This window comes from Enhydra lutris, unplaced genomic scaffold (assembly GCF_002288905.1).
Source record: "Enhydra lutris kenyoni isolate GAN:26980312 unplaced genomic scaffold, ASM228890v2 scaffoldscaffold3, whole genome shotgun sequence".
In the NCBI taxonomy this organism is placed as follows: domain Eukaryota; kingdom Metazoa; phylum Chordata; class Mammalia; order Carnivora; family Mustelidae; genus Enhydra; species Enhydra lutris.
Genome location: NW_019154087.1, coordinates 10,000,989 through 10,015,065, shown reverse-complemented (window position 1 = coordinate 10,015,065; position 14,077 = coordinate 10,000,989). Strand labels below are relative to the sequence as shown.

The window sequence follows — 14,077 nt, the reverse complement described above, 5'->3', positions numbered from 1 at the left end:
TAAGGAAGTTTAATTAAGGAAGACTTCCCAGGCAAGGTGAGTCTCCAGTGCAGATACCAGGGTGACTACAGGAAGGAAGCGGTATTAGTGTTACAGTGAGCTGTACAACATTTAGTTTCAATTTCTTCTTACTCAACTCTGTACTGATTAATGATGCATTAAAATAAAAGCCAATGCTTCTTTTTTGAATAATAATGGCTTCAAAAGGACAAAACTAAATTTAATGTCATACATAATATAAGAGACATCCAGTATTAAAAATTTGCTGCCTAATTCTCTTAAAATAGTCAGTTCTGTCTAGGATTTTTCCAAATTCTGATTCCATTCCACGCAAAGAAATGAGGCTTTGGAGCAATGTAATCACACATAAGCATTGTTTTTAATGGGTTTCTTTTTCCCCTTAAAAACATCTTTATCAGGATTTCTGAATTTTTTGTGTGTTCACTTCATTTGGATTTGTTAGAAATTCTCTTCATCATACTTTTTTTATATTTTACTTACGTGGTAAAAGCAGCATTTACTTTAGCTCCAAGGTAGTAAGAATACAGTATGAACATGCCAATCATAAAGGCAAGAAACACCATAATAAAGAGGACCATGAACTTGAAAATATCCTTCACAGTCCTTCCAAGAGAGATCTGCAAGGGGCCAAAGCTCTCATTTGCAGGAAGGATATATGCAATCCGAGAGAAGCTGAGCACAACAGCTATAGCATATAGGCCTTCAGATATGATCTGAGGGTCAGAAGGGAGCCATTTATCTCTGGCTAGAAAAAGAGAGAGAGAGAGAGATTAGAAATGGAACTTTTTGTTCATTGCTAGCTATGCAAAATAAATACCTTAAATAATATCTATTTTTTAGGTAGATTTTTTAAAAAGATTTATTTATTTATTTATTTGACAGACAGATATCACAAGTAGGCAGAGAGGTAGGCAGAGAGAGAGGGCGGAAGCAGGCTCCCTGCTCAGCAGAGAGCCTGATGCGGTGCTCAATCCCAGGACCCTGAGATCATGACCTGAGCTGAAGGCAGAGGCTTAACCCACTGAGCCACCCAGGTGCCCCTAGATTTTTTTTTTTTTAATCTTGGTTGAAACTACTCTAGATTTAATTAACTGCCCAGGCACTGTTTTTCATGTTAAACCAGAAACATATGAGTTCCACACTCACACGGAATCTTGTACTAGAGGAAACACTCTTGTAAAGATATGAAGCCTGCTTCACATTGAGTAGAAACAGAATCAAGTATGAAAGATACAGAAAGAGGTTAAAAATCCTTCATCAGACACAGACTGTGTCCAGAATGACAAAACAATTGACTTGACTAATTTGTTCCCTCAGTTACTAGATTTATTGATGTGCTATTCCGTCACACCATAGGCTCAGTTGGCACAAAACTTCTTTTTCATATTTCATGGGGAAATTAGTTCATCTGACAGTTTGTGCAAGAAAAATGGCATATTATGAGAAGTAAGAATGTCAACCGAATCACAATGGTGCTGTCAGTGTGGTATCTGAGCAAAACAACCTGTTCCCGGAAAATGTAATATGCTACTAAGGTGTAAAAATTTGGGGGATAGATTCTAAAGGAGGACTCCACCCCTTTCAAGGTCACTTAGTTCACAACAAACTACGGGATACTCATTCCCAGGAGGGTCAATGAAATACTATGTGGCTAATTGTGTGCAAACCTAATCATTCTCAGATGAATGAATACATTGTAGACATTTTCAACAAGAAAAATTAACATTTGTTGAGTGTTTAATGTGTACCAGACACAGTGCTTTCCCTTAACTCTATGGATTTGGTGTTATTATTATCCGCTCCTTAGAGATGCTGAAACCAATACTTGGAAAGGCTAAGTACTTGATCAAAATCATACACACAATAAGAAGTAAATCCTGAACTCACAAATTTCCCTCCAGATGACAGTCAATTAGATACACATGAAGACATTTAAATAAATAAGTTACTAAAATAGGATAGATGTTACACAAAAATACAATTTAAGCTAATTCTTTAATTATAAATGGTAATCATTTACTCATTTCATCTGGTCTCCCTGGCATAGAAAAATCCTTGTTTGCTGACAATAAGAGCTAAGGTGTTTAAATTTCACAATGTGTGAAACGTACATTTTATATTTTGGAGCAGGCACTCAGTCTTCTTCTTTAATAATGTTAACACGCCACTTGTACTTATCACAATGTAAGCCTTAATTATACTTGTAAAGAATTATTCTTCAAAATCAGAACACATCTGAACTCTGTGCCTGAGTTTCCTTATCATTAAAATAAGGGGTAGGCAATACATTTCTAAAGTCCTGTCCAGACTTAAGATTGTGAAACTACATGAAAATTTGCTAATCACACCTCCCCAGTCTGGCCTCAAGGGAGAGGAGGCTCACATCACTTACCCCTGGTTTGTGCTGGCAAGGATGGAATCACTATCCTTGCACCCTGGTTGTCAGTGGGGGTCTCCCTGCTCTTCATGATACAGAGAAGGTAGGCATGAATTCCCTTCCACCTTGTGTGGAGGGGCAGGACATCACCCCAGTATTTCTGCGTGTTTTCCAGAGCTTATGATCTCATGTCACTTTAGCTCCTACTTCCTGCCTCTGCTGAGTTTTTGTTCACTTCACCTGAACAGCAGCACAACACCTTTTACTCTTTTATCCCCTCTGAACCACGCTTTCAGAGACTCATCTTCCATCTCGATCAGTTTATCAAGCTATTTTCCCCCGTAGTTAAGACAGTTTCATACCCTAAGAAGATACACTAGTAATTATGTTGTTGGGCTCAAAGATAATTTCCTCCTACCCTGCAACATCTTCTTTGTAGAGATTTGAACACTGAGGCACAGAGAAGTAAATTAACTTGAACGAAGTCACAAACAGCAAGGGAGAGTCATAGCCTCGACAGGAATCCAGTTTTATATAGTTCCATAGCTCATGCTCTCGCCTCTGTTCATATACATTCAACACACATCTCATACTAAACATGGACAACTTCCAAAGTGTGGTTTCAGTACCTTTCCTGAGGACCTTTCATATGAGGACCCTGCAGTCAATAACTTACCATAAGTGAAATACTGGATCTCCGGTGGAAGTGTAACTTCACTGAGGTCGCTCTCTTGGACATAACTGTCCACATACTGCTGTGCTTTTGTTGCCTGAAGGAAAGCTAGGAATCTGGCCGTGAAAGCAGCAATGAAGATGGAGAGCATCCCGAAGTCCAGCACATTCCACAACTGCAAAATATATTCCCTAGGTCCTTCCAGCCAGAGCTCCTTACACTCAGACCACATCATTCCTGTCACACAGGAAGGTACAGATTATATCTCACAGCTTAGACAGAGAAGCTCATACTTGGTCCACCACCAGTCCCCATCTAGAAAATGCTCCATAGATAAAGCAGCATATGAGGCACCACAAAGCACCCACTACTGTTCAGCTCCCTGACGCCCTGGGGAGAATCACATGGAAGAAAAATCTTTACTAAGTCAGAATTAGAATTTGGAATAACAGAGTTCTACATCTGGTACCAGAAATGGGATGGGCAGGAAAGAGGGAAGGAAAGTAAGCAAAGAAGACTCTTCAAGTCAAATGATTTTGCCCTGTGAGATTTTGGAAGGAGAGGAGAAAATTCATCTTTGTGAATTCCAATGGTTATCAAACCACAATAATTACTGGTGAAACAAACCCCTAAATGAGAAAGTTACGGTAGACTTTTAACAAGATCATTTTCCCAATCACACAGGAACACTTACATCATTCCCCTACCTTCTCTCCTCTTTCTAGTTTCATGCTAGGGAGGTGAGGAATATCACTGGACAAAGAAGGAACCCTTAAGCAGGGGCCCTAGGATGCTGTGAAGAAACAGAAAGCAGAAAATGCCATTCTGGGAGAAGAGGGAAAAATATTCCAATTTAACCATTTGTCCTGACCATGTAAGGGGAAGACATTGTGGAATTTCTAAAAAGGTATTAGCTCAAGATAAAATTTATAAAATAATTATTTGACCCAGGTTGAGTCCACAGGAGTGAATGAGGGGAGTAACCATGTTATTAACTCAGGAACTAAGAAGATACCAAAAAAACTCTGGGAAAACAGAGAGAACAGATAAAAGTGACTCTGCATTAGTAATGGTTAGATAAACTAGTTCCTACCTCCATTTTTTTTCCCTCTCATTGCCTAAAGTTTTTAATTTTAACATAGCTATTCAAAATGGACACCTGTGAGTCAAGATGTGAAGGCAGCCTAAGTGTCCAATGGTCAATGGATGGATAAAAATGTGATATGTATGTGTACACACACACACACACACACACACACACACACACACACTGGAATATTACTCAGCCATAAAAACAAATGAGATCTCAGGTTTCCAACAACATGGGTGGGCTTAGAGGGTATATACTAAGTGAATGAAGTCAGAGAAAGAGAAATACCATACGATTTCACTTCTGTGTAGAATCTAAAAATCAAAATGAAGAACGACACACTCTTCAATACAGAGAACAAAGTGGTGGCTGCTAGAGGGGAGGTCAGTGGGGGGATAGGAGAAAAAAGGACATTAAGAGGTACAAACTTCTAGTTAATCAATAAGTCATGGAGATAAAAAGTACAGCACTGGGAATAGTCAGTAATACTGTAATAATGTTGTATGGAGACTGTACTTATCGTGGGGAGCAGTGAGTAATATATAGACTTGTCAAATCATGATATTGTACACCTGAAACTAATATAACACTGCATGTCAACTATACTTTGCCAATAAAAATCTAAAAAAAGCAAAAAAAAAGGGACTATTATAAGGTAAAGTAACAATTAAGGAAACTCTCCTAAAAAAAACCTTTTAAACAAAGGCAAAAAATGTTCTTTAATTATCAGTTAATGGCTACTGGGATATTTCACAAGTATTTCAATGAAATATTTGATCATCATCAGTGAGTCACATTTTCATAAAATTTATAATTACTCAATAACTAAAGTTAGAAATGTGGTTTATTCATAATTAGGCTCATGTTACGCATAAAAATTTTTACTTAGTCTTAAGGAATACATTTCAGTATTATTAAGCTGCCAAATCACTCAATTATTTTGTTCTGCTTATCTTACAATGATGATGTTGTCATCATATAGCACATGACAACACTTTAAGTAAAAAAGCAGTCATACACACACACACACACACACACACACACAATTTTTTGTAGAAATTAGAATATTTAAAATAGTAAGCTCACCGAGAACCCAGACCATAATTAGCATCTCTGTCCACGTGAACTGGGTGGTTTTCACCCTGAAGATCTGCTTGGGATAGTCAATTACAGTGATATTGGGCAGCGTGGTGATGCCTTCGAATCTGTCTGAGGCATTGAACACAAGCAGGCCCAGGAAGATGATGAAAGAAGCAGCATGTGCAACAAACTTCATAAAAGGGCTTCGCAGAATTTTCCCCAGCTGTAGGACAATAGACAAACAAAGAAGAAGAAGAAACTTCTACTTTGGAAAGCATGGCTTCTGCTTTTGCAAATGACGATACAGGATTTTAAAAAAAATAGATGAAATGAGAAGACTTCCAAAATTCTGCTTCTGTTTGTGAAGAGCTATACATTATGAAAACTACTCTTTTTAGGGGATGCTGCCACCAAGAGTAATTTAAGAAGTCTTCAAACTTCATTGTTGCTAAATATCCAATTTGTCTTAGAGTTGACTGCATTCACAGGTGCATTTCTGAAAATCACAAGGCATATGCTGGTTATGCTTATTTTTACAGGAAAGACCACGCAACCAACATATAGGTTTTGAGAGTCTAGGAAAAGAAACTCCAAATTTGTAGTGTGTATTCTTTGTTACTTTATAATTGAAACTTTATGAGTTTGGAGACTCATTCATTTATAACTGAAGTGTTATGATGTGTTTGTAGTACCTAACAAGGCCTTTGAAGATTAAAAACCTTACTACTACAGAAATAAATTTTTGTTCTCATTTCTAAATATTCTGAAATCAAGCTGTACTTTGTATGCTATAAAAAAAGACAGAAGATATCAGAATCAGGTAAATGTTTTATGTGTTATTACCTCAATAAGAAGAAGGAGGTTCGCAATAACTAAAACCTTTAAGTAGGTTAACTTAATTAAGTCAGCCCTGAGTTTGGAAAATCATATAAATAGTACAAAAGCATCTCTAAAGTTCAGTGCATAATTATTTTAAGGTAACTCCTTTAAAATCCCATGTGATATAATGTCCTTAAAAGCCCCATGTTCTAGCAGAAATGAAAAACAATTCTGCCTGTCCCAAGGGCTTCTTCAGCCCAAGAATTAGGTACATTTGGTAGATTTATCAAATAAGTTCTCTAGCCTACATACTCAGAACCAACTTCAAACTCAGTCTGTGACCTTACAAAGCACAAGCGTCACATCTAAGAGAATGCAACTTCAAACAAATGTTTTGTATGTCTGGAACCTTAATTTGATGTCAACAAATCATGGAAGAATGTTAAGCATTTCTGGAGTTGAACATGGACGCAGACAGACAAGTGTCACATTTTCCATATCAGACACAGAAAAAGAAACAACACATTTGCACGCCGCTGTGCTGTTCTGCAGCTGCAAAGAGCCACATTTGCAGGAGCTCATCTGTAGCACACAGTGATTTCTTTTGGGTGGCCAAGTCTGTTTCTCATCAAGGCTGATTTTTTAAAACTTGAAATTGCATGAAAATAAAGCAGCATGCCTATCTTAAAGATGGGATATATGTAGGGAGCTCTTGCTATGCTGTCTTCTTGACACAGTCTAGGTGGTATACGGTAGATATAAAGGTGGGCTTCAGCAACGATTCGATTCCCTCCTTTCACTGTCTCCACTGGACAAAGAGTTCACCACACCATTTATTTTTTTTAAAGCCTTTATTTATTTATTTGTCAGAGAGAGAGAGCACGAGTGAGAGAGAGAGAGAGAGAGAGAGCACAAGCAGGAAGAACACCGGCAGAGGGAGAAGCAGGCTCCCCGCTGAGCAAGAAGCCTGCCGCAGGACTCGATCCCAGACCCTGGGATCATGACTGAGCTGAAGGTGGAAGCTTAATTGACTCAGCCACCCAGGCATCCCTCACCACACCATTTATAAGAGCTGCACTTTTCTAAGTGAAGAGAAAAAAAGAGTGGACTTCAATGTTCTAACTGATTAAGCTGCCCCCAAAGATGAACACTTAAAAATCAGACCTTTCCAGGTCATTTCCCTCAGGAAGGGAAATTATTTGCAGGGGAAGTGATTTTTGCTTTAACGCATCCTCTCTCATCATTTATAGATTTTAGACTTAAGGGTTCATATACTGGAGGAATGGTAAGGTACCTTCCCATGATACATATTAAAAGAACTTAGTCGACTTATCAAAACTGATCAGAATGACAGACTTTCTGCCTTCAGTTGCAGGGGCAGCTCAACCATGAAGTGAGAGGGATGAATATTCTCACATGTGTATGGTTCTTGCAGAGGGGGCCTCCCTCTTCCAGAAAGACTACTGAGCCAGAAAGATGACAGATTTCCAGGATCATTTGTAAGTGGCCTTGACTCTTCTTGAAACTGCCTCTGATTTAAACAAAATCAGACTTTGGAATATAAAAACAGGATTAAGGATCTCACAACAGCTTCTTCTCCCCGGCAGTGCTCTTTATAAACCTAATACAAATTCTGTCAGCATGGCTAGTATTCCTTCCCATATCTTGTTGGAAGATCTATGAGGCACAATTAAATTGAGTCTATACTGGCAAGTTGAGAGAGGGATAAAGGTAGTAAACAAAATGATTCAAGCAAAACTAAATAGATAAACAATCTAAAAATTCCAAAGCCCCCAACCCAAATTCTACCTTTTTAAAAATCTTCTGAAGGAACGAAGGGCTGGGGGAACCTGGCATGGACTTTCTGGAATTCTTCAAATTAACACCACTGTTCATGACTGCACTTAATACACCCAGCCTCAGGTCTCTTGACAGGTTCCAATGAGTTACTCTTCCAGTTCTCAGGTTAACTGATTCTTGGTACCACTGCTGTAGGGCTGTTCTCCTACCACAGGCCAACTCAGTTGACTCTCTGTTTATTAAGCTGTCAATAGAATTAGCAAAGTGCCACCTCACCCAGGTAGCTTTTCCTCTTGACTATCACGGGGATTTTATCTTAAAAACCTGGTAAGTATCATATGCCTTCAAATGTGGTCTATCCCACTGTACCAGATCCCTTTTCCTCCCTTATTTGAATTTATCCAGTCATTAAAAAGCAGAATTTGTGTTCCTGAGTCAATTACCATTCAGGGTAAAATTGACAAGAGACTTAAGTAGGGAGCTTTTTCTTTTTTTATCCCTAAAGCACACAGTACATGAACCACTGAGGAAATGGATGGAGAAAAACACGTACCCTGCTGCATGGTGCGATCCAGTAGCCAATGGCAAGAAATGGGAGGCCCAAGGCCACAACCAGCACAACCAGACACTTGATAGCTATGGTCTGTTCCCGCAGGCCTGAGAGGTTCTCGTACCAGATTGTCAAGAGCTGCTGCTGGCAATTGGGGTGAGCCACAAACTGTGGGCAGAAAGAGACGTAGGTTACTGTACCACTGAGGACACTTCAGCTACTGAACACTTGTGCATCCTAAAGATATTAATATGCACTTTTCTGGAATATAGGCACTAGAATATGCTCCTTTTCCTTACCTCCATTTCTCAAAATTGCTTCAGAACTAGTAGAATTAAAGTTGGCAACAAGAGGGTAAAATTGATGTTGTCCTTAATTACAGTTCTTTCTGACTGAAAGTCCCTGTAATTCACAGATTCCTCTCCAGAATCTAGGTGATGTATGCTTTCCTTTGTGGAAATGTGTCCCACCCCACTGTCTGCCAGCTTACTTGCATTTGGTTCAAGATGGAAAAGAACAGTCGTTTTGTTTATTGTAGACTACAGCTAAAAGAAAAATGTGTCAAATTTCACAAGCAATCCCTAAAATGCTACATGTAGGAAAAATATACACACCACATGCCCTATGTACATGTACGTACTACCACTGCAAATCTGCAAAGATCTACAAAAAGCCAACAACTGGCAAGAACTATGCGTGGTCCACACTTGCACTGCTTCCAGGAACTGGCATCAAATGTCCCTTCCTTCCTGTTTCAGTAATCTGTCCTCTTTTTGTTGCTTCCTCTCTCACAGGTCAAAAACCATGGACATGTATCTCCAACAGTTCTTTGTAACTACACTTATAACCAGGAAAAACTGAGCAAATTATGTTATTTTAGCCCTGCTATTTTATCGTGCCATCTGGTTTTGCTAAGTCATCTGCCAACATCTATTCAGAGGGACTGGAATTTCATTAAAGGCCTGTCCTTATGCAGGTAGCAGAATGTATTTGTAGTCAGGCTCGTGTGAAAAGGCTCCTACATCAACAGATGCCCATTTGTGACTAGATATGCCTGTCTTTGAATGACCAGGTGCACTTTGCCCAAACTTGGAAATTATTTAGCGTCATTCACAAATCAACTATGAGTACCAACATATCTTTTTAAAGGGTGTTTAGCAATACAAAAATCTAAGTTTCACTCACCATCTTCTAAAAAAAAAGAATAAAAAATAACAATGAACCGTTTAGGAAGTACTCGTGAAGTGTTTGTTTGTTTATTTGGTTGGGTTTTTTTTGCAAACACGTAGCGGTAAAGAAAACAGCACCAGTCCCCAGCAGGTGAAGGGTTCATCGTTAATCAAGTTCTAGTTAATGATCCTGATGTCCTAATGATTCTTAGCAACTCTAGGCTATTCCTCAAGTTATTTGGCTATTTATTAATAACACATCTACTAGGAAATGAATAGGTTTCTATTTATTGGTGTATAGTTTCCCATTAGCTCTTCTAATTAAAAAATAATAAGAATAAAGTTAAAAAATAAAACCTCATCTCCCAGGGTAGGCAGTAGAGATGCAATTTCCCCCAAATCCCCACTTTTGCCCCTGTGTGCAAATGCCCTCTGAGAAGTCTGGTGAGAACCGCTCCGGTGACGGCTGTGCCACAGGGCGCAAAGGGTCTTGTGCTGGTAGAAGGGGAAAGGATGAGTTTACAAATATTAGGTTTCAAGTACTTAACTGAATTTATTTCAATAATACAAACTGGGAGGATTTGGGAGATTTAAAGTACTACAAAGAAGATGCTATCTTTTCTCATTTAATGAGTTCAATATGAAAAAGCATATTTTATCTTATAAGTGTCTTTCCATTCAATAGTAAAAATCCCAGCTCCTAGAGCTCACTCACTAGTCATTGCTAGTTGCTAGGTCTATATCAGATCTCCTTTCCAGACTCAAGAGCCTGCCACTCCTCCGAAGTTCTGATTTTTGATTAATATAGTTATTATTTTAACTTGTCATAAAATCCGATCAAGGCTGAAAACGCTGGGGGTTTGGTGACAACTTTCTAGGGTTCTTGTTGAGAACTCTGCTAAACTTCCACTTCTGCCCTATACTCTACCGGACCATCTTCCTCCTGCTTTACCCCTCCTCCTGGTTAAAAATTCTCATCTCCTCTGAGTTCCTACATGCCATTCATTTATTTATTCATTCACTCTTCAAAATGTCGTACACTCTTCCTGTGAGCCAGGCACTGTGTTAGGTATCTGGTAGAATAAGGTGAAAATGGAAGCATCAGTATGCATAAAGTGATACGCCTTTCCTGTTCTAGGGCACACAGTAAAGCTCTCAATAAAAAATGAAAAAAAAAAAGTGGAGAGGCACCTGGGTGGCTCAGTGGGTTAAACACCCAACTCTTGATTTAGGCTCAGGTCATGATCTTGGGATCGTCACAGGTTCCAGCCCCACACTGGGCTCCACACTTGACGGGGAGTCTGCTTGAAAGTGTCTCCCCCACTTCGGCCCCTGCCCGACCCCTGCCTCAGGCTCACTCGTTTGCTTTCTCTCAAATAAATAAATAAATCTTTAAAAAAAATGGGGAGAGTCTCCTTATGCTTGCCAAGATAAATAATCAACATTTAAAATAGTACTAGTTTGAATGTTGGTCTGAAAGTCTTGCTGTTTGGAGGGTCTGCATTTGTGAGAAGTTGGACAGATGCAAATAAAAAGCCCTCCTGTGCCTCCAGCTAGGCTCAGCTGAGGCTGGGGAACAGTGCCTTTGGAGAAATCCACAGGTGGAAGAGACAGTGTCATCAATCAGATTACCACCTGGGAAGCCAACACGCCCCCCCCCCTTTTTTTTAATAGGCTGAGGGCTTCTGCAAGATAGAAAATAGCCATGAAGTTGAGAGACAGGTGACATGGGTCCATATAGAATTGATGGACAAATTCCACTTTTGTGAGTGTCCAGCCTTTCTCTCTTAGGTTTTAACTCTTGAGGACAGAAATATTAATGTTGCAGCATGGCTCCCTCTTCTTGTTCCTCTTCTTCCAGATAATCTTCAAATCTGAAGCTATGCTTTATGGCATTAATTGGACTGTACATATAGGTTGCACAGCCCTTAAAGATGTGATAGCTATCAGTGCTTTTCATATGGCATTATGTAATGATCAATCTTTGACCCACTGTGACTTGCACAATGTAGTGCAAACACTTAATGTATGTTAAATAGTAGCCCAAATTGTGGTGTTTGCATTTTACTTGTAACACTTGAAAATCCGGCTTAACAACTATATTTCCTGTACTGTTAATTCTACTCTCTTCTTAAGTAATACACCAGCATATGGTATCTATTCATTCCTTTCAATTCATAGGAAGAAAGCACAAATGGATATTTTCTTCCAATAATTTAAAATCCTAATGCAAGCACACAAGAAACCCTAAATAAAATAAAATAAAATAAAATAAATGCAATAGTAACAAGTGAGGGAAAAAAGTTAATCCCCTTGGGAGATGAGTTCTGTTCTTTTCAAGGACTTCAAAATAGGGCAGTGATCTTTCTCTCTTAAAATTGTTTACTTCCTAAAAAGTCTCCTAGGCCGCCACACCAGTCATAGCCAGTCAGTTAAAATTTGTATGCTGCATCCTAATTTCAGTGGACCAGCAAATTGAAATCGTTACAAAAATAATGCCCTTATTTGAGGTTTTCTGATTTAAAAGGAGAATGCCTGACACACAAGAAAATCTCAATCTTTCAATGGAACAAAACTACTGTAGCACAGAGAAGAAACATTTTTTTTCCTGCCAAATGACTAACAGATTGTAAACTGAACTGCTAATCAAGACAGGTTAATGGAAAACAATGAGATAATTTTCAACTTAAAAAAACATTCACGTTACACTGTCTTATCGTCAAATCAGCCCTTACAAGAACTACCTTCATGGGACTACTGTTGTACAAAAACATGGTAGGAACACTCTGTTTTTGTTTTTAATGACATGGTTGGAGGCACAGTTCATACCATTTAAAATACTGCTATGAATAAAAGCTACGTCATTCAACTTCTTTTTAAAGCTCTTTGAGTTATGAAATATACGGAAAACTTATATTGTATAAGTTTGCGGGATTTCGAACCCAAGTGCAAAGTGTTCTGTTCTTTTTTGGTGCTGGGCAGGAAGCTGGCCAAGAGTCTGCCCAGTGTGAGACTCAGGACGGCACCAGCCAGCACATGCACTCTACCCAAGGTCTCTGTTGTATATTTGCCACTCTCACTGCATTGTTCAATTTTGGGAATTAGGGAAAGCACACCTTCTTCATACACAATAGGTAACTGTATGTACATATATTACCGCATGTCTCTTTTCTAGATATTTCTATAGTTTAATCTCACCATGGAGAAAGTAAGAGAACGAAGAGGAAGAACCCAGGAAATTTCTCCCCTTTCTCAATAGCTCAGTTTTCCACATTCGATGGTCTAGCAGCTTCTAGTGTCTTTTACATTTGTCAAGGACTTCTGAAGAATGGACGGAGCTTACTAGGAGCAGTTATTTCTATGTGGGAGAAGGGACTGATGTTCATCCTCAAGTTGCACAGAAGACAGAGGAACAGGCAGAATTAAAACTCAGAGCTTTTGGGGAGGAAGTAAATAATCTATTATTCTAACTGGAAAATAACTGATGTTTTTGCCTTAAAGTTAATCTTCTGTACTCTTTCAAAAAATCAAATTTCATCTTTCACTCTATTCCACTCTTTTTTTTTAATTTTTTTCCATTTTATTTTATTTCTTTTCAGTGTTTCAAAATTCATTGTTTATTCCATTCTTTTTTTGTAGAATAACATGGGTAACTCTACAAATAGTAATAATATTTACTATCTTTCCAGTTTTATTATTTATCTTAAAGGCACCCCAGATATGATTCTGGGATGGATAATTGAAAACATCCACTCCCTGCCAGAGAACACATTATTGTTTGTTCCTAATCAGTAGTGTAAGATTGCCCATTTCACCAACGGCATTGAGAATACTTTTTATTCTTTAAAAATTTGAGACAGGAAATATTATTTGTATATTAGGATGCATTTATTTTAGTACCAGAGGGTTTGAAAATTTTAAATATGTTTGTCAGCCATTTGAATTTTCTGTGAGTTGCTCATTCAAGCCCTCTGCTTATTTTTCTGCAAAGCTCTAGAAATTTTTCTTAAAAATTTATTTAAGCTTTTTGGACATTAAGAATATCAATCTTTTGTATGTTAGAATTGAAGAATTATACCTTTTTCACACTGCCCTTTACTTTTTTTGTTTATGATCTTTCTGTGTTCAGAAGTTTTAAATTGTAGGTTGTCAGATTGTTTACCTTTTTGTTTTGTTATTTCTTTGACTACTTTTGTATTAGAAAGTCCTTTCTCACATAAACGGAAACTCATGTTCAGATCAGGGGACCTGGGTGGCTCAGTCAGTTGGACACCTGACTCTTGATTTCAACTCAGGTCATGATCTCAGGGTCATGAGATCAAGCCCCACACAGGGCTCCATGCTGGGTGTGGAGCTTGCTTAGTGTTCTCTCTCCCACTCTCTCTCACCCTCCCCCACATGTGCACACTGGTGTACACTCTCTCTTTGTCTCTTTGTTTTAAAAAAAAAAAAAAAGTTCAGATCTCTCCTCTTCAGGTCTTTCGTATTTTCATTTTCT

At 38.5% G+C, this 14,077-nt stretch overlaps 1 protein-coding gene across 1 annotated transcript in view; it reads right to left on the bottom strand.

The window, feature by feature from the left end:
• LOC111157236 (transient receptor potential cation channel subfamily C member 3) overlaps nucleotides 1-14,077 on the bottom strand; it is a 70,060-nt gene that overhangs the window by 25,166 nt on the left and 30,817 nt on the right. The window contains exons 4-7 of the mRNA XM_022518516.1: nucleotides 8,414-8,578; nucleotides 5,248-5,464; nucleotides 3,075-3,308; nucleotides 502-766 (exon numbers count right to left, since the gene is read on the bottom strand). Coding sequence (XP_022374224.1) covers nucleotides 502-766; nucleotides 3,075-3,308; nucleotides 5,248-5,464; nucleotides 8,414-8,578 — 881 coding nt within the window. The remainder of the gene's footprint in view (nucleotides 1-501; nucleotides 767-3,074; nucleotides 3,309-5,247; nucleotides 5,465-8,413; nucleotides 8,579-14,077) is intronic.